The sequence below is a fragment of the Schistocerca gregaria genome, chromosome X (genome assembly GCF_023897955.1).
Source record: "Schistocerca gregaria isolate iqSchGreg1 chromosome X, iqSchGreg1.2, whole genome shotgun sequence".
NCBI lineage: Eukaryota > Metazoa > Arthropoda > Insecta > Orthoptera > Acrididae > Schistocerca > Schistocerca gregaria.
In genome coordinates, this window is record NC_064931.1 from 143,610,332 (window position 1) to 143,631,646 (window position 21,315).

Consider the following 21,315-nt stretch of genomic DNA (forward strand, 5'->3'; position numbering starts at 1 on the left):
GGGCAACACCTACATTAGTAAAGCATAGCACAAATAAAAACAAACAATATGTGTAGAAGGGTATCCAATTCCAGAAACCTATTTTCAGTTCCTGATAACTTTCTAGGTTCAAAGTTTGTGTACTGCACAAATACAGAGTCCCGACTGACTGTCAATAAGTCACTACAAAACCAAAAACCATCAATCAGGGCCACTTTGACATAAATGGTCGAAGTAGCTTAAACTGGTTTGTGTATGATAATACAGTCATAACAGATTGCAACCACAGTGAATTGTTGCATGCCACTTCAAAAATAGGACTGCATTTAAAGATCAAGCTTTCGACATATTGGGACTAATAAAGCTTTTCATCCTAATAGTGTTCAACAGGAAGAATGAATCAAAGACACACTGCTGTAGTTTGAGGAAGTACAGTAAAACAGAAACAAAGACAGGCAAATCTTTAATCATTTCATCACAGTAACACTGGATCGTATATGACAATGAAAACATAGAAGAAATGCTCAAACTTGATAATCTGATTTTTGTAAGTAATTTTAATTTTATTTCAGTTAATGGTAACAATATGAAATAAAATACTGAAGGAAGTTTGGCTTTCAGCCATTTGAGAGGCCTGCACTGTTACTCATCTTCAACACACTTTTCCTTTCTTTCTTTCTTCCTTTTTTTCTTCTTTTTCTTTTTTTCTTCTAATGTGTCACAGTCATTTTCTGAACATTTTTCAACAGTTTTTGTGGAGTACTTGTCTGCACATTGATTTTCACTAGTTTTAGAGGTTTCACAATCAGATGATAATTTTATCTTCTTCAAGTTCCGACTTCCTGATAACTGTTTAAGCAATTTCTTGTCTTGATCTTCAATTCGAGCAAGTTTGCCACTGAGTCCCAAGCCATGTCGAGCACCTCTGTTTAAAATAAATAAACGGAGAAAGGTTAGTATATTTTCAGATGTAAGAAAAATAGGTTACAAATATTAATTTATTGTGATAGTAAAACAATGCAAAGCAAAATAGCAAATAGCACAGACTAGGTAACAAGGTATAACAACAAAACAGAAATCATTACTGCATACTGCCCGGAACTCAGGACCAGGAGTAAAAAATGGTTGTTAATATGGGAGCAAATATAGATGAGAAAATCAGTAAGTCAACAAAATGGGAAAACAGATATTGTACTGGGAATATTTAGGTTAGGAACAGGTAGGAGCAATATCACCAGGAGCATGCCGACAAACTTTGACAAATGATGAGTCACACATAGAGGGCAAATTTTTGTATAAAATATATTATTTTCAACTGATCACTTATTAGTTGCATATGAAATGGCTCTAATGCTCTGATAATGAATAGCTACAACTTCCTTTCTTTTGTGTGATAGATCATACCATAATGCAAAATGAAACAACTTTTTAATACTATTGCAAGTGGTCTTTGTAATGGTGTATAATACTACACAACCAGTCCAAAATGGTTCAAGTTACACGGATCTAGAAGTATTAAATATCCAAATGAAAGCCACTTGCAACAGAGGCATATTTTTTTATCATTGTGACAATTTACAATTCAAAATAATTTTATTAAAAATTGATGCCAACTACAAAAGACTACACATATACAATAACAATTTTACACATGTTACATCGACTGAAGACGTTTTTGAATAAATTTGTTCTCTGCCTGATACATGCTGCTGCCTTAACAGCAATGACCATTGTATCATGTTAAGCATGGCAGGATTCTGTTTTATATCACAAAACTCATCACTTGTTTGGTAAAACAGCTCAATTTGGATGGAAATTTCAATATTGTACACTACGCTTTCGACATTTCCCCAAATACACAGAAAATTAAAGTGGTATTAACTCAAGCAAATGTGCTGGTTACATAAGTTCTGTTCAATCTATCCAACATTTCCCAAAGCCTAAAACAGCAGTGATTGAACATTAACACTGAAATGCGCTCAGAGTTCTGTAAAGCTCGTATGCAGAAATTAATTGTCAGATGCTTCTGCTAAGGAGCCATTCCAGTCCAAACGTTAATGGTCACTGTTTGCTGATGTGTGTGTGTGTGTGTGTGTGTGTGTGTGTGTGTGTGTGTGTGTGTGATTTTGATGAAATGATAAGTCAACTGGTCCTAGAAGTTAGACAGCATACCAGCTGTACTCCTGCTGTATCCTCCAGATGGTTACACAAACCATATCTATAGTACCTGCCACAGCAGTTATTCTGGTTGAAAATGCATAACCAAATCTCTCAATCTTGCTGTCTTCAAAATTCAGTGTGTTTATGCCATGCTTCCCATCACAAACATGTTTCCTGAAGAGGTTATGAAGGGCAACAAAAGAACTGTGATGTTTGTATCTACTGCTAAGAAACAAATGCTCAGATATAACAAGTGATCGGTTGCTGCCTCACCATAAAACAACCCTGTAACAATTTTTAGTCCATGCTCGATCTAGAGCATTACGTGTAAAAGGAAAGAGAGAAACACACACACACACACACACACACACACACACACACACACACACACACACACACACACACACACACACACACAGAGAGAGAGAGAGAGAGAGAGAGAGAGAGAGAGAGAGAGAGAGAGAGTGTGGAGGTATGGGGGGGGGGGGGGGGGGCAGGAAGAGGGATAGAGGGGGTAACAGAGTTGGCTTCAGCGCACTACATACAATAACCAATGTGCCTCCCAAGTCAAACTTAAAAATGACTTGTTAAAATCAATTTACCTCTCAAATAATCTGTGTGTTTCCTATTGTCACTTACAGCTTGTTATTTATGGCTTGGAATACCCAGTAGAAATCTGTTTTCACCAGTGTTTTAATAATCCATCAATATTGTTATGAAACAGCATGAACATTTTGTCAAGTGTGGGAGGCACTCTACTACTGCTATGCTCACAGGAGAACCTGACATGATGCTTGAACCTGGCGATGACAGGAACTACATCCCCCCTCTCGGCATCTCAGAAGGAAACTGAGAGAACTCAGCATCCTCCCCTTCCTCTGTAGAAGCTTATCCAGCTTCTTGATATTAAGGTACATCTCCTCCCCGTAGAGTCTTCTGATGTAACTCTTCTGGCTTTCCCGGCGAGATCCTGACATGTGGAACAGGGAGGAGATGTACCTTAATATCAAGAAGCTGGATAAGCTTCGACAGAGGAAGGGGAGGATGCTGAGTTCTCTCAGTTTCCTTCTGAGATGCAGAGAGGGGGATGTAGTTCCTGTCTTCGCCAGGTTCAAGCATCATGTCAACACCAGAATGGCGAACAGAATCAAACACCGAGCCAGCCTTGCACTGGTAAGAGAAAGAGTGCGTGACATGCGCCACCGCCTAGATGTCACGTCCAGGGATTTGCTGTATCTCCACCTTTCCATAGCAGCCACCCTGACCAGTGAAGACTGGGACCAGGTTGATGGTGCCTCCTCGTCCTTGGCGGAATGCACCATGAGGAAATCAACAGCATGTCAACAGGCCAAGTTTGAGCGCCTTAACAAGAAGGTACAACAGGATGGGGACACACGGACAGTGGTCAACCTGAGTGACAAGCAGCTCGATGAGGCCACCTCAAAAGCACTCAACAAGGGCCTTAACTTTACAGTGACTCCCAAAAGCGTACCTGTTGCAGCCTTCATCAGTTCGGTTAACCAAGTTGTCTACACGCTACCTTCCAACGTGTCTGAAGAGATCCGCAGGGAGACCTGCAGGGCACTCACCAGGACGAAGCCCCCCCAAATCCAACATCTCGAGCGAGGAGAGGGTGGCACTCAGGCAGCTACGAGAGGATGAAAGCATTGTAGTTCTGCCAGCTGATAAGGGTAACTCCACAGTCATCTTAACCAAGTTGGAGTATGATAGGAAGGTGCAACAACTTCTGGAAGACACTGCTTACAAACCACTAGATGGTGACCCCACTGACAAGGTGGACAAGAAGACCCGGAAGTTGCTGAAGGAGACAGGTCTTCCTGAACAGGTCACCAAGAAGCTTCATCCCAAAGCACCTGTACCACCCAGATTCTATGGACTCCCCAAGGTCCACAAGGAGGGGGTTCCTCTTCGACCTATTATCAGTAAAACCGGCGCAGCGACATACCTCACTGCACAATACCTGAAGAAGATATTGGCACCATATGTGGGCAAATGTGGACACCACATTCGGAACTCTGAGGACCTCCTACAACGGCTAAGGCAGCTACACATCGTGGACTCTGACATCATGGTCAGTTTCAATGTGGTGTCGCTCTTCACACGAGTGCCACTCTCCAATTCACTCAATATCATTGGAGAGAAGTTCGATGGTGCCCTGCTCGACCTTTATGAGGGTCAATTTTATGAGCAAACGGAAGGAGTGGCAATGGGCAGCCCTTTATCACCAGTGGTAGCCAACCTTTTCATGGAAAGTTACGAAGAGGAGGCACTTGCATCAGCCACTTACCAACCCAAGTGCTTTCTTAGGTATGTCGGTGACACTTTTGTCATTTGGCCCCATGGTAGGGAGAAGCTAGATGACTTTTTGGAACATCTAAATTCACACCACCCAAGTATAAAATTTACTATGGAGCTAGAGAAGGATGGACAACTCCCATTCTTGGATGTCCTGGTCAAGAGGAAGACAGATGGCACTTTGGGGCAGTGTGTATCTTAAGCCCACCCACACTGACTTATACGTTCAAGCCAGTAGCTGCCACCACCCGGCACAGAAGAATGGAGTCTTAAAAACAATAGTTCATAGGGCTCGAGCTCTGTCAGATAAGGAAAGTCTGACCACAGAGATAGAACATCTACAGCTGGTGTTCAGCAGAAATGGATACTCCTCCACAGACATCCAAAGAGCACTTCATACTACCAGTCAAGCACAGGGTACACAAGAGGAGCCAGAGGAGGCGAAGAAGGTGGCAGACCTGCCATATGCTGGACCTATTTCTGCAAAGATCAGCAGAATTCTTTCAAAATATGATATAGAGAGTACCTTCTGTCCACCCTCCAAAATTGGGACCATGCTAGGGAGTGTGAAGGATGGCCTGGGGCTATGCAAACCAGGCATTTACAACATCCCGTGCCAGTGTGGAAAGTCATACACTGGCCAGACAACCAGGACGGTGGACGTCAGGTGCAAAGAACACCAGAGGCACACCATATTCAGACAGGCAACAAAATCTGCCATAGTGGAGCACTGTCTGGAGCTCGGCCACTCAATGGACTACAACAACACCAAAATTGTGACACAGACGGCAAGATTTTGGGACAGTGTCATAAAGGAGGCCATCGAGATCAAGGTCACCGACAACCTAATAAACCGAGACAGTGGTTTCCAGTTCACCTCAGCGTGGAGTCCAGCTCTGGAGCTTATTAGGGCTCAACGAAATGAACCAACAAACTCCTCAAGAAGTAGTAACACTGCAGGAGTAGCGCCAGGTGGGTGCGGACCACGAACGCAATTCACGACGCCGGATGGGCCTCTGACAGCCGCCACGACCGCAGATGATGGACAAGCCAAGCATGGAAGACCATCGGAGCACCAGGTAAGTGCCAACACCGCAGGATCAGCGCCAGGCGGGCGCGGACCGAGAATGAAGCGCCCAACAAAGGACAGGTCTCAGAGAGCTGCCACAGATCACAGATGGAGACCAAGTCGGGCACGGACGTCTGAGGGAGCACCGGGGAAGAAACAACACCTTAGAAGCAGTGCCAGGTGGGCACGGACCGCGAGCAGAGCCCCCGAAGCAAGATGGGACTCAGACAGCAGCCACAACTGCAGATGGTGGACTAGGCGGGCGCGGACATCCGTCAGAGCACCAGGGAAGTGCCAACACCTTGGGAGCAGCGCCAAGCGGGAGAGGACAACGAACAGAACGCCACATGCAGGTCCGGCCCCAGACAACTGCCACGACCACAGATGGTGGATGAGGCGGGCGCAGACGTCCACGGGAGCACCAGGGAGGGGTAAAAACCTCAGCAGCAGCACCTGGCGGGTGCGGACCATGAACAGAATGCCCGACACAGGACAGCCATTAGATAGCTGCCACAGATGGCGCCCAAGTCGGACGCGGACATCCGAGGGAACACCGGGGAAGAGACAACACATTACAATCAGCGCCAGGCGGGTGCGGACGGCAAAGAGGGCACCCAGTGCCCTCTGGGCATAAATACTGGACAAGATCCTCCAACACAGCAGTCTCAGGTAGCACCTGAAGAAGGCAACAAGTTACGTGGTCGAAATATTGTGCCAGAGCGACACAAACATCCGGCAGTAGACCCGAATTTTCCACATGTCAACATATGAAACATTTTACACTGCTGTTTAATGTTTAGGATGAAATTACTCGAGGCTCAAAATAAAACAATGCTGTTTATTTAAACTCCAAACTGAATATTTGAGACATAACTTAGATAAATACATTATAAGGGTGCAAACAAAATTCGGTCCTGGGTTCAGCAGTTGGAGCACACTGGTAGCACACTAAGAATAGATACACGTGGACGATGCAGATCCATCAGAATGTTAAAAATTGTGCAGCGGTGAGTACAGCAGTTCAACAATCGCCACAATGTTCTGCTTAATGACATGCTATTGCATTGGGGATTTCAGACTGGAGCTTGAGAAGGATTCTGCAATGCGATTTGAAATTCCATCCTTTCAAAATAGTGATTGCACAAGAATTACACCCAGCTCAGATCGCTCCTAATGCAGCTTTCTTCAGTAGTGACGAGGCATATTTTCATCTTAGTGGGTGCGTGAATAAGCAAAACTTTCTCTGCTGGGCTGCAACTAACCCCTGAATTACCCATGAAAGACTGCAATGTGGTGTGCCATATCACAATTTGGCATGATAGGCCCTTACTTTTTTGAGAAGGATGTTTCAATGTTGCAAAATTTTCTGCTACCCAGAATGGACGAGATTGTTGAAAAACATGGACTGGGGGACTTGTGGTTCCAACAGGATGGAGATACTACACACACAGCTCGAATTTCACTTGATGTTTTGAGAGAAATGTTTCCAGGATGCCTCGTCTCTTTGAGGGGTGATGTTGAGTGGCCTGCACAGTCACCAGATTTGAGCATTTGTGACTACTTTCTTTGGGGATATCTGAAGGAAAAGGTTTTTTAACGCCGCCTTCACACCCTGAGTGGATTATTGACAAAGTGAATGCCATACTCTGCGATGTGTGTGCAAGAGTTGCTGGAAACTTCAACAATGTATTGATGCTAATGACTGCCATTATTTTCAAAACTAAATGAATGTAAAATGGTATATTGTATTAATTTAGCAAATCGAAACTTTTTCTCTATACATCAAGATTTATTTTTTATTGCTCCTCAAAACTGCTTAGTCAGTTCTGCTGTGCCCTGTACAACATACAGATATATAGACAGATGATAAAAATTCTTACAAATCCTTATGAGCTGAAATAATTGAAATATTTTCTTAGTACAAGGAACTACTATTTCAAGTTCATAAAGAATGTAGCGATGATAGTCACACCTCCACATCAGTTCTGTTGAAAATGGGTGCTGTTTATATGGTGCTGGAACATGAAACATACAAGGAAGTACAACAACAAATACTGCAACTGCAACGCCTCTACCATTAGGAAACCAGCTATTCATCACTTTGAATGCATTACAGGAAAATATTTTTCATTTTTATTTATTTTTTGTGGTAGGCATTACTCTTTGCCATCAAAGCATACAGTTTGGAGTTTGTAAAGCTTTCTTCAATTATTTACAGACAACCAAAACTTCTTCACAAATTTTGTGCAAAGAATAGGATTAAGCCTTTTCTGATAGCTGCTTTCCACACTGAATCTAATAGCAAGACAGAGAGAATGGTCAGAACATTAAAGCAACAGTTGCAAACAGCTATAAGCAATCAAAACAAGGAAGCTTGTACCACACTTCCAAGGTGAATGAGAAAGACTCAGCAAAACTGCTTCATAGTCAACAGCCTTTCATACATCTGAAGTTAATGCTACCATCAGATTCAAACCACTATCACCCACGTATAACTAGATTCAGAGTGAACGGGATGGTATTCTTCAGGCCACCCAGGAAACACTACCTGTGGAATCCATAGACAGTTGGAAAGTGTTTGGAATTAACAGCATCACAAGACATCAAAACCAAGTGCATCCCAAGTATAACACATCCACCTCCACATCATTAAAGCATCTTTCCTAGTGCCGCTAGTTGACCTATGAAAGTTCTAATCAGGCTTCAAAGGCTGCATGCTAACAAGTAGCACCAAGCAACGTCCTCACATGATAGGAAGTGCAATATCACAGACCTCTCTGGATAAGGATGCTGACAGGGAAGAACAACCAAAGATCTTGTCACCAATTGTTCCTTCATTCTGGCCCCTATAAAAGATGAAAGTTTCAATCAAACAGTAATTTATTTTTAAGTTACAGACGTTCAAGAGCGACACTACAGTTACAGAAAGAACACTTTTTCCATTAGCACACATCCACAAGTTGTTGTTGACCTCGTCCGTGCTGTCCTCGGACACCTCAGTGTTTACTTCATCATCTAAGCAACCTTGCTTATCTATGTATTCGTTGACAACTAGTCAGCACTGTGACCAGTACAATCTTACTGGAAATGGAGTTGATGTCATTGACATCACCTGGATGGTGCTTCACTCTACTAATTACAAGCACAGCCCTCATACTCCCCCTCGTCAGTCCTATCTGCTACTTCAGGCCAATTTAATAGTTACTGTCTCTTCCATCTTCCACATGCCAACCAGAAAGCTTATAGCTAGAGGTCTGCGCGGATAAGGAAAGTGCAATCCGCATCTGCACTGCATCCACAACGTGCTAATCCGCAACCGCATCCGCAGCAATTAATCCGCATCTGCGAGTTCCTTATCCACATCCGCATATATTTAAGTTTTGAATGAGTAATTAATTGTAATAGACAGTAGTAATTATAATTATGGTACATAATGACATAGTTATTGTTAGGGTGCCATTTCTGCAACAACTTAACTACTTTTTATATATACTAAGATGGTATCTGTTCTTTCGGACATGTATGAAAGAACAGATACCATCGGTGACCATGCAGGTCGTTAGAATGAAATTACAATGAAATGAACACCCTTAGTTGCTTACAGGTGTTGCGTTGACATACGCCAACGGGGGAAGATGAAAATGTGTGCCCCGACTGGGACTCGAACCCGGGATCTTCAGCTTACATGGCAGTCGGTCTATCCATCTGATGGTAGTCAGTCGGCACATTTGCCACCCAGAGAGCACTTCACAGGCCACACAAAAGACACGGTCGCAGAAATGGATTAGGCGCAGGTCTCTTGGGTACAGCTACGTCGGTCGTAGCCAGTGGCTGAGGACAACAGACATCCGCTCTACCCGGGCTTTGCAATATTCTAAGAATGTCAACAGACTTGAAGTTTTCAACTAACATTGCAACATAGGTACTGGGCAGATGCCTTGCTCATTGTCCGCAGATGACCCGCGGATATCCATGTTGGTCGCGATTTTATCCGCCAAGTAACAAATACCGCGGATACCCGCATCCGCGTGGACCTCTACTTATAGCTCCTTTCTAAGTTGACCATACTTCTTTTTTTCCTGTGGGTGAAAATCTGTTCTTTTTGGGTTTCATCATGTCCCTTTCGTGATCCACATACTTTCTTTTTACTTCATCTGTAACTTTATATATGTGTGGGGTTCAATATACTTGTTGATTGCTGAAGACTTTGAGATAACAGTCACATATGTAATGTACACAATAACATGAATTTATTTGAGTGTGGAAGTACAAGAAACACCAATCTGGTGAATAACACAATTAACGACCACATTAAGTCTGTGGTTCTATCAATTATAATTAGTGAAAGTTAAATTCACAAAGTGCAATGAGTGTGTGTATAGCTACTGAACAATGTTGGAAATATATTTTATATGCCATAATCCTGAAAAAGTAATGAGCTTAAAAACTTCCATTCTGGTTAGTGGGTGATACGGTCTGGCAATGTAAGCTATACTTCTGAAAAAGCACATGACATCCCAAGACCTATTCTGATTTTCCAGTGGAAAAAAATTAAGAGTAAAAGTAATTTCCATAACCAAGGGAGCGGAGGTGAAACTTAAATGAAGTATATTGGTTCAGTTAATCATATAATCCTTGGAGCTTCATGAAAAAGTACTGACTTGGGAAGGACCAAATGGATAAATATTTGATGAAATGAAGGCTTTGTGAATTGTTTGTCAGTCTTCAACTAACACAGAATCCTGGGGAGCACAGGTTAGTGATATGCAGAATAAAACTAAAGACTAAGTTATAAGAATCTTTACTAATTGGGCACATAACTGTTACATGTTTCAGATAACTTCAATGTGTGTGTGTGTGTGTGTGTGTGTGTGTGGGGGGGGGGGGGGGGTATGGCTCAGAAACAGACAGACAAGTTTGCAAGAATGCTATGGGGGAGGTTGTGCTGAGAAATAATTGTTAAGAAATTAATTCCCAGTTATTTAGCACTGAAGTTAGTCAATCATGTCTCTGCATGTACAAATTCAAGCACTTGTATGCACAAAAACTCTTAATGCATAGGGAGTTATGGTTCTGCAAGTTACCACTTGTTGAAATGTCCATTACCGGTTAAAAATATAGTTGAGCAAAAGCTATGTTAGATCAGTTTGAGGAAACCAAATGAAGAACACATTTGGTGACATAGCCCCTGACGGGCTGCTTGAACTTGAGTGCACGACAACCTGACTGGCTAACTTCAATGGTAGATAACTTGAAAATGGTGCAATGTGCTAAACTTTTTCCTTGACAACAATTTCTGAGCATCACCACCCCTGCAACGTCCTTACCAGCTTTTCAGGCTGTTTATGACCAATATATGATATATGATGATATAACCAACATTCTTTTGGAAGTAATGTATCATAGGTACCACAAACATAAAATTAAATGATATTTTAGATGAATATCACAGTCTAGAAGGATAATGTGTTAAAAAGTACACATCAGCAAAAGTGCAATATTACTGGAAGTGTGCTGCATGCAGTGTGGTGTAGCAGTTAGCACTGCTCACTGGTGTGCTGTGGGTGGCCAGTTCAAACTCAACAATCAGCAATTATGTGTTATTTAGTATTTATCATTTCTGGAAAGTTCTCCAAAGTTCTTATGTTTGTAAATTCTAGAATACCCAAAGTTTGTATAAATAGCAGCCCTTCCCATCCTGGAGTTCAGTTCTCTTCTGCTCTGGCTGTGCACTGGTGTCAGTAATAAATGTGCTTTCAGTACTAAGTGTTGTACTTCACTTATGACACTACTTTCAGGTTTGGACTTGATTCTGGTTATGATGTGACACTGTACTGTGGAGACAGCAGGTACTTCAAAACATTACAACATTACGATTCCAATCACACAATTTAAAAGCCGTCATATACATGGACAGGAACTGCAATAAAAGCAATATATCATTCCCAAGGTCTGCATATTCAAGAGTCCAATGGATTCCAAATCAACAGTAAGTCAGCTGCACATCAGACCTCAAACAGTGTTTTCCAGAGATGCTGGTCAGAATCTAAGGAAATGGCTAGAAGCATTCAATAGTTGCCAAACATAACAAATAGGATGACACAATGTGTTCAGCTAGTGTTGTACTTTTACTTGGGTGGCACGGCCAGCATTGGTTCAATAACAACAAAGAGAAGCCCAACAGCTGGGATGAATTCCAGGCCGAACTGAAGAAAATGTTTGGTGACAATCAGTGACAAGTCTACTTAGCAGAGGAACAATTGAAGAACAGAGCCCAACATCACAGGGCAACAACACAGTTTTACATACACAATATTTTGGCCCTATGCCGTGCTGTGAATCTGAATATGACAGAAGCTGGCAGAATATCCCACTTGGTGAAAGGTGTCACAGAAAACACAAACTAAGCTCTTTTTGTAAAGGATGTTATTATGACTCCATAAGAATTCATCAGATTATGCCAGCAATTGTGGAAATGGAACAAAAAGATTTGGAAGAAAGAGGTATGATCGACTCTTCAATTTAGTTCTTATGGCAGTTATGGAAGACCATCATGACCTCGCCTCTCTCACATGCCAGTCAATAAAAGAAGAGATACATAATTTTATGGCAGCCAGAAGTGTTGGACTGAGTAAACAAGAGATAATGGCCATTAATGTAGAACCCCCTATGTCATGTGTTAATCGACAATGTTGGAGAAGAGGTGTATCGACCTGTAAGTACCAATCTCCACCACCAATTGAAAGTGCCAGGAAGAACGGACTTGTCAAACTTGCACTTATGCCACAACTGTCAAATGACAACCCTGCACCCAAACACAGAAGGTACAACCAATGTGGAGATGGTGTAAATATAATGCTCCACAGAGCACATTTGGAGGATACAGGGCAACATGTTGGTAAGTTACCACTATGAATACCCTGAACAAGTTGTATGGTACTGCAGAGAAAGAAGGTGAGTACACTGATGACAACTACACTGCCAGATGTCAAACATTGCAATAGTTCTATTCGCACGTCAACTGCAGGCAATTACAGTCGACCTATGGGACAAAGTCCAATGCCATATACCGTATGAAGTTGCTCCCCAACACACTGTAGTCATTTCCTGCCACAGTAAAGAAATATCTGCTGCTCATCTAGCAGTCAGATCCACGAAAACTAAGCAAGGCAAATCCATGGGGGTGAGGCCACCCCAAATGAAATTCCTCCATGGACAATAGTCACCAAATGCCAGAAATCTCTTTGTCATCGACAGCCCACTGTCTGTGTTCTAGTTAACTCAGGGGTTTGTTTCTCTGCACTGTCAAATGCTTATTGTTACCAGCTAAAGAAAACTGTGTTTCAATTGGTATTGGTGTGAAGTTCTCTCACAGTATTCACATGATACAGTGGTGGGACTGGAGAAATTCCAGGAAAGTTTGGCATTTCACTGCAGTAGTTGCCACAAGGGATGTGCCTTAGGGCAGAAGTCCTTTATAAATTGCTGGTAGTATGAGCACATACTGAGAAAACTTCTAATGTCATGAATGTGTTGAAGGGTCAGAAAACCTGTGATTGCTTGTCATTTTCTCTGTATCAGGAGGGACTCTTTCAATGTTCACTACATGTCTGGAATTTTTATTTCTAGTGTGATAAAGAGGCAATTTTTCAGATTCAGGCATAGGTCTGCAATCTGAAAACAGTTCAACACGATTGTTTGGTGATTTAGATGTCAGATGTCTTCAAAAAATGACACTGTCCATTTAAGACATTGAAGCAGGTTGTCCATTGTAAGTTTGAGGGTGACTAGAGTGTCACATAGTCCAAACAGAATAATTTTGAACTCATACAGGCCATCAGAAGTTACAAAGGCAGCCTTTTCCCAGTCATCCTCATCAATGTTGATTTACCAATATACTTGCTGTATGTCCATAGTTCTGAAATACTTAGTTACTCTCAAGCTGTCTAGGGGCTCATTAATGTGCAACAATGAATAGATATCTTTCTTTGTGAGTTTGTTCAGTTGTTGGCTATTGACACAGAAACATCGTGTGCCATCCTCCTCCTTCCTGAGGACAACAGGAGAGGGCCAAGGACTCTGAGCATCTAGATTGATGACTGAGACTTGTCATTGAAACAGTAGGATAATGTCTTCAACAGCAAACAACTGTCCAGAACAATCTTTGTTTAGTGTACTTGCTGAAATAGCTTCATCAGTCTGGAGCTCTGATCTTCAACGGTCTATGACTGCTTGTGATGCTTTCAAGATGTCCCATCCAAGAATAACATTACGGCTACAGTCTGAGAAAATGGGAAATTTGAAGGACTGTGCTCTATCATGCAATTCTAGTTCCTGTCAGCTGGATGTATTTCTCATTTGCAACTTGTCCACAGCTTGTGGTCTAGTGGCTAGCATTGCTGCCTCGATCACGGGGTCCCGGGTTCGATTCCCAGCCGGGTTGGGGATTTTCGATACCTGGGGACTGGTGGTTTGTGTTGCCATCATCATCATCATCATCATCATCATCATCATCATTCGTGACAGTGGCTAGGTTGGACTGTGTAAAAATTGAACTGTGTAAAAACTGGGACTTTGTGCGGACACTGATGACCACACAGTTGAGTGGCTCACAAACCAATCTTCATCATTTGCAACCTTCAACACAATTGAAACACAGTTCTACAACAAATTCAGGAAGGTGTTAATAAAGTGATAGATTATGCTTCTAGAGTACTCTCAAATTCCGATAGGAAGCACTCTCCAACCAAGAAAGAGTACCTTGCAGTTGTTTGAGCCATCAAGTTCCAATTGAACTTATTTGGCAAACCATTCACTGTTGTGGTGTACCACCATTTTTTATGCTGGCTGACTTAGTCTGTAGGATGCATCAACCAGACTGGTGAGCTAGACACAGGTTTCAGGAATATGACATCACAGTGGTACACAAAAATGGACACAATCTCAAGGACACTGCTTTTTAAGGACTCCTGTGGCAGAAAACAGCAGCCTGGACTAAATCTCAGTCATTGTTGCTTTAAATGGAAATGATGCTGAAAAGAGGGAAGAGCCAGCATTGCTGAAAACCATACAAACCTTGAAGAATGAGAAACTGATGAAAGAAGAATTCAAATTAATAAATGAAGCATTATACAGGGTGTTACAAAAAGGTACGGCCAAACTTTCAGGAAACTTTCCTCACACACAAATAAAGAAAAGATGTTATGTGGACATGTGTCCGAAAATGCTTAATTTACATGTTAGAGCTCATTTTAGTTTCGTCCACCTACGCTCAATGGAGCACGTTATCATGATTTCATATGGGATACTCTACCTGTGCTGCTAGAACATGTGCCTTTACAAGTACGAAACAACATGTGGTTCATGTGCAATGGAGCTCCTGCACATGTCAGTAGAAGTGTTGGTACGCTTCTCAACATCAGATTCGGTGACCGATGGATTGGTAGAGGCGGACCAATTCCATGGCCTCCACGCTCTCCTGACCTCAACCCTCTTGACTTTCATTTATGTGGGCATTTGAAAGCTCTTGTCTACGCAACCCCGGTACCAAATGTAGAGACTCTTCGTGCTCGTATTGTGGACGGCTGTGATACAAAACGCCATTCTCCAGGGCTGCATCAGCGCATCAGGGATTCCATGCGACGGAGGGTGGATGCATGTATCCTCGCTAACAGAGGACATTTTGAACATTTCCTGTAACAAAGTGTTTGAAGTCACGCTGGTACGTTCTGTTGCTGTGTGTTTCCATTCCATGATTAATGTGATTTGAAGAGAAGTAATAAAATGAGCTCTAACATGGAAAGTAAGCGTTTCCAAACACATGTCCACATAACATATTTTCTTTCTTTATGTGTGAGGAATGTTTCCTGAAAGTTTGGCTGTACCTTTTTGTAACACCCTGTATAAGAGGAATTATGATCTGATAGGATGGAAACGGTTGCTCGTCTTCCAAGCTCGCCTACGGTCTACTATCCTGAAGTTTTTCCACAAAGCTTGCACATCTGGTCACCAGGGATTTGTGAAAAGAAGTAGGGTTCACTGTCCAGTTCTATACCAATTTCTTAGACACTACATGAGCCATTCTAAGGAATGCCAGCAGCGGAACCTCATTCTGCACTTACCGCCGGTGTGTCTGATACAAATTCCACTTGCAGCAGGGCCAGTTCACTACACTGGAATTGACCTATTGGGGAGGTTTCAGTAGTCAGTTAATAGGAATCAAATGATAATAGTCTGTACAGACAACTTCACCTGCTACACTGTCACCAAAGCTATGCTGACACTGCTGAAGCTACAAAAATTTCAACATTGCTTGTAGAAGACATAATTCTGAAGCACTGAGCACCCTGTGTGATGATCTCTGATCGTATAAAAGTTTTCAGTCAAGACTAACATCAAAGGTAATGTCATTTGATGACATCACCCATATGAAGACAACTGCCTACCCCCACAGACGAGTAGTATCACAGCTTGCTTTAAAAAGACGTTGATGTGCTCTTGAAGTACACTGATGCAGATCAGAGATATTGGGACACAATACTACCCACTGCAACATTCACATACAACACAGTGAAGCAAGACACTATATGTTTCCACCTGTCTCTCTGACCCACAGTTTGAGGCCAAAACAACAACGGATACACTGTTCCCATTTCGACTGGACAATACTCAGGATGACTATGTGAAATTATTCATTACCAGGACCAAAGAAGCAAGACAGCTTGCTTGCATATGATCCTTGGACACCCAGGAGAAAGACCGAGATCGGTATAATGCCAAGCACTGGCCAGTGAGATACAGCTCAGGAAATGACATGGATTTTTACTCTTGTGCAGAAAGTGAGACTATCAGAAAAGTTACTACAGCAATACTTTGGGCTGTATCGTGTTCTTCACTGCTTGGTGGACATCACATGTGAAGTGAAGGATTATGACCCTTCATCAATAAGAGACATGTCCTCCGTAGGAATCCCTACTACAGTCCTGGGGCACAGATCATTTGTCAATTGTGAAACTTCAATGTGAGGGGGCTACCTACAATGCTCGACATAGTGAAGATGATGTGACAACAGAACCAGAACACAAAAATTCATCAGTGCTGCCACACAAAGGAACACTGACAAGTGGTAGAACGAGGGTGCTGTAGTTGTCTCCAATGCAAACTTTTGAATTGCAGGAGAGAAATAAATGGCATAAGCTTTAGTACATGCAGTGTGGTGTAGAAGTTAAAGTTGGTGGTTGGTGTGCTGCATGTCTCAGTTCAAACCCAACCACTAGCAATTACTTGTTATTTAGTATTTATCATTTCTGGAAGGCATTCCAAATTTTTTTACATTTGTAATGTTTGTGTATTCTAGAATGTTAGAGGTTTGTAAAAATATCAGCCCTTTCTTTCCTGAAGTTCAGTTCTGTTCTGTTCTGGCTGCATGCTGGCATTCATGACTAATGTATTTTCAGTACTAAGTCTTCTAATTAATTAATGAGCATGCTTTTGGATATCGACTTGATTCTGGTTACAACATGGGAATATGATTTTCTGAACTAAAATCTTCAAGAACCTGTGTGACAAAGTATGGAAAGGAGGGGAGAGGAGGGGAGGGGAGAGGAGAGGAGAGGAGGAGGAGGAGGAGGAGGAGGAGGAGGAAGAAGAGAGAACAAATACTTTGGGTTAGCACCAATCCCCTGTCAGGTAGGATGTCTGACGACACTGTTGACATACAATGGAACAAAAATTGAGCAATATAAATGACCATGAGAGGTGGATAAAGCTACAGGTCGTGAGTGGGAAGGGGAGTGTTACACTTGGGAACAGTATGATAAAAGTTTAAACAAAAACAAGGAATTGGGGAGAGGGGATGGGCTAATACATATTAAGCATGCACAATATTCACAGGAACACCTGTATTAGATAATTCAAGTATGAGAGAATGCTAATAACAGCCATGCAGGGATAATACTTGAATTTGAAATATCCCACGATATGCTATAATCGGAGCATTTGTCTGTAGAAAAGTAGTAGCATGTCATTTAAAAATGTAAACTCTTGAGGGGTATTACTTGAAGTGTGCTGTGAATTTACTGATCAAACACTGATGCTGCAGTAAAACCCCATGTTGTGTTGTAGTGTTAACTTCTGTCAATGATTTCATTATATATTCTTCACATGAACATTAAGATTAGGTACTTACGAGTTATATCATTAGTCACAATTGACAATGAAAGAATACTGAGAGATCTCTTTTATTTACAGTGAATTAAATGACTTTATCAAATTTTAGCTTAAACACGGCTGCTTTGGGCAAGATATGATACACTTTTTTAATGGGCTTTATGCTCTTACTAGGGTTCATTTTGAAAAACCACCCAATCAACTAAAAGAGAGAGAGAGAGAGAGAGAGAGAGAGAGAGAGAGAGAGAGAGAGAGAGAGAGAGAGAGAGAGGTGTTTTAGAAAATGTACAGTCTGAGATTGAATTTTAGTAGTTAGTAGTGCATTGACTAACACAATATTATTCTTTACATAAGAATACAAAGACTATATCTAATATCTTACTTGTGTGCAGTGCGGCCTCCACATATCCTGAATAGCTCTTCATCTGTCAAAGAGGTGTTAGGCATCTGGATGACATCAGTTTCCTCAGTTATGCTAGGGGTCTCATTTACAGAGCCATCTGCAAGTAATGTTGATGTCTGGAAGAAAGATAAAAAAATTGACTAGGTATTGATGTAGATGATACCTAGTATGTTACTGATTTTTCAGATGACACTTTTAAATGTTTCAGTCATGGGACATCAGGTTTATTATCTATAAAGCGCTTATGACTGAACACCAAAGGGTAACTGTAATAGTATAGTGTTTAAGATACATATTATTAAGAGTGTTAAGGAACCCCCACAGCTATTATTTTACGTGCATTTATTAAGCCATGACCAGTTTTACCCTATTTGAACATCCTCATGTGACAAAGTGTTCACCACTGTTGCCTGAGGATGTTTGTGCAGAATGAACCAGTTGTGATTTAATAAGTACACCTACAATAACAGCTGTTGTAACACACCATGATCAGGAAGCACACTCTATAACCTCTGATGCACAACTTCAAGTCATAAAAGTCATTCTTTCATCTAAGTAAGTAAAAACATGATGCAATCACTTCATAACTACCCTGTACAGTTACATCTGACAACTGTGCATATTATACATGGAAACATTACTGCATACCTATGCAGCAATGTTGCCGCATACAATCTACATCTACATCTACATGGATACTCTGCAAATCATGCCTGGCAGTGGGTTCACTGAACCACCTTCACAATAATTCTCTATTATACCACTCTCTAACAGTGTGCACAAAAAATGAACACCTATATCTTTCCGTGCAAGCTCTGATTTCCCCTAATTTTATTATGATGATCATTTTCCCTATGAAGTTGGCGTCAAAAATATTTTCATATTCGGAGGAGAAAGTTGGCAATCGAAATTTCACGAGAAGATTCCACTGCAACGATAAATGTCTTTGTTTTAATGGTGTCCATCTCACATCCTGTATTATGCCCTTGACACTCTTTGCCCTATTTCGCGATTATACAGAACGAGGTGCTCTTCGTTGAACTTTCTCAATGTACTCCATTAATCCTATCTGGTAAGGATCCCAGATAGTGCAGCAGTACTCCAAATGAGGATGGGCAAGTGTAGTGTAGGCAGTCTCTTTAGTAGATTTGTTGCATCTTCTAAGTATTTTGCCGATATAACACAGTCTTTGGTTTGCCTTCCCCACAACATTTTCTGTGTGTTCTTTCGAATTTAAATTGTTCATAATTATAATTCCTACATATTTAGTTGAGTTCATGGCCTTTACATTAGACTAATCTACCATATATCTGAAGTTTATCTGATTCCTTTTAGCACTCATGTGGATGGCCTCACAATTTTTATTATTTAGGGTCAACTGCCAATTCTCGCACCATTTTTAAGTTGTTTTGCAATTTGTTTTGATCTTCTGTTGAGTTTACTAGATGGTAAACAAAAGCATCATCTACAAAAAGCCTAAGGTGGCTACTCAGAACATCTCCTAAATTGTTTAGAGACGAGGAACAGCAGAGGGCCTATAACATTACCTTGGGGAATGCCCGAAATCACTTCTGTTTTACTTGATGCGTTTCCGTCAATTACTATGAACTGTGACCCCATGAATCCAGTCGCATAACGGAGATGATATTCCATAAGCATCTAATTTCACTCCAAGCGACTTGAGTGGTACAGTGTCAACAACCTTTTGGATATCTAGAAATACAGAATCAATTTCAACTGCCTTGTCAATAGCACACAAAACTTTATGTGTGTAAAGACCTAGCTGCGTTTCACAGGAATTATGTTTTCTAAATCTGTAATACTGTAGCTGTGCGGAATAATTATGAAATGGCTTCATCATTTTTATCATATTTCTCTTACAAGAAAGAATGATTGTTATAATACATGATATGCTATTAGTAGTTGTAAGGTGATTCAAAATGGACTTTATTTACTACTTTTAATATTCCACAAATTATGCACAAATGTGAGTCATGTAGCTCGCATTTGATTATACAGATAAAAAAGTTTTAAAAATGTTCAATCGCCCCGGCCTTTAATTGTCTTGGGCTGCAAAGGTGACATCCAGACGATTAGAGAATTCATACCACATCTGATGATAGTTTTGTCCCAAGAGTTCACTGCAGCTGTAATATGGTTTTACAGTCTGTCCAGTATTGGTAGAAGTGGAACATAACATCTTTTATAGACCTCTTGCCCAGTCATAGGGCATCTAACTTCTGTGTACTAGGCACAATCTTGAGGTTGAAACCTTACAAGTGTTCTAACAGTGTCAAACGAATACTTTATTAAACGCTACACTATGACAACTGCCCTTTGTTGTTCAATCATAAGCACTTTATAGATAATAAACATCATGTCCTATGTGTGAAACCTTTAAAAGTGTCAGATGACTGTTTCTATGAGTCCTGGCAACAACTGAAGGCACTGTCTTTGACTGATATGTCATGTGAGCCAAGATGAGTCATATCATTTCATTCTGGAAACAAGTCTCGTCAAGTTGGGACTGGACCAATTTTCTTGGTAGATGTGTGTAAGACAAACACATTCACAGGAAGTATATGTTAGGTAGGTAATGCATCCATTCTGGGAAATGAAGTAAGGACAGAAAAGACCATTGTCATTTAGTAACAAAATCTGGATGATGAGGAAACAGACTGTTGCACTTTTTGTTCAAAAAAGAATGCGCAAATAACAATCAGCAAAAATTAGTACAAATTTCTTCGTCTGTAAAAAGATTGATGCGCGAAGCAAACGACAACTACCACCATCATACTTTAGTACGACATCTTGCCAAGAATATTCTGGTCTTACATGAAAATCACTAAGCAGGTTGAAGGCTTATATCCATTCATCCATTTACTTAGTGACCAGTCTGGTGTGCCAGTAGAGGACAGCAAAAGGAAAGATGAAGTTTTTAAATTTCATATTTAGTAAAGTGTTTACAAGAGAGAATTGTACAAGCATACCACCATTTAAGAGTCGCACAGACTCTCGCACAGAGGATGTAGTAATAGGCATCCCTGACAAAGAAACAGCTGAGGAGTTGAAAAAAAATTAAGTCACCAGGTCCGGATGGAACCCCAATTCGGTTCCATTTATTGTAAATGTCTCACCCAGTACAAAGTCACAAGCAACTGGAAAAAAGTGCAGGAGATTCCTGTATATAAGAAGGGTAAAAGAATAGATTTCAAAAATT

At 41.2% G+C, this 21,315-nt stretch overlaps 1 protein-coding gene across 1 annotated transcript in view; it reads right to left on the bottom strand.

Moving 5' to 3' along the window:
• Positions 1–429: 429 nt before the first annotated feature.
• The window catches only part of LOC126299481 (G patch domain-containing protein 4), a 63,701-nt gene continuing 42,815 nt past the window's right edge, over positions 430–21,315 (bottom strand). Inside the window, exons 4-5 of the mRNA XM_049991420.1 lie at positions 18,075–18,211; positions 430–904 (exon numbers count right to left, since the gene is read on the bottom strand). Of these exons, the coding sequence (XP_049847377.1) occupies positions 622–904; positions 18,075–18,211 (420 nt within the window). The 3' untranslated portion in view covers positions 430–621. The remainder of the gene's footprint in view (positions 905–18,074; positions 18,212–21,315) is intronic.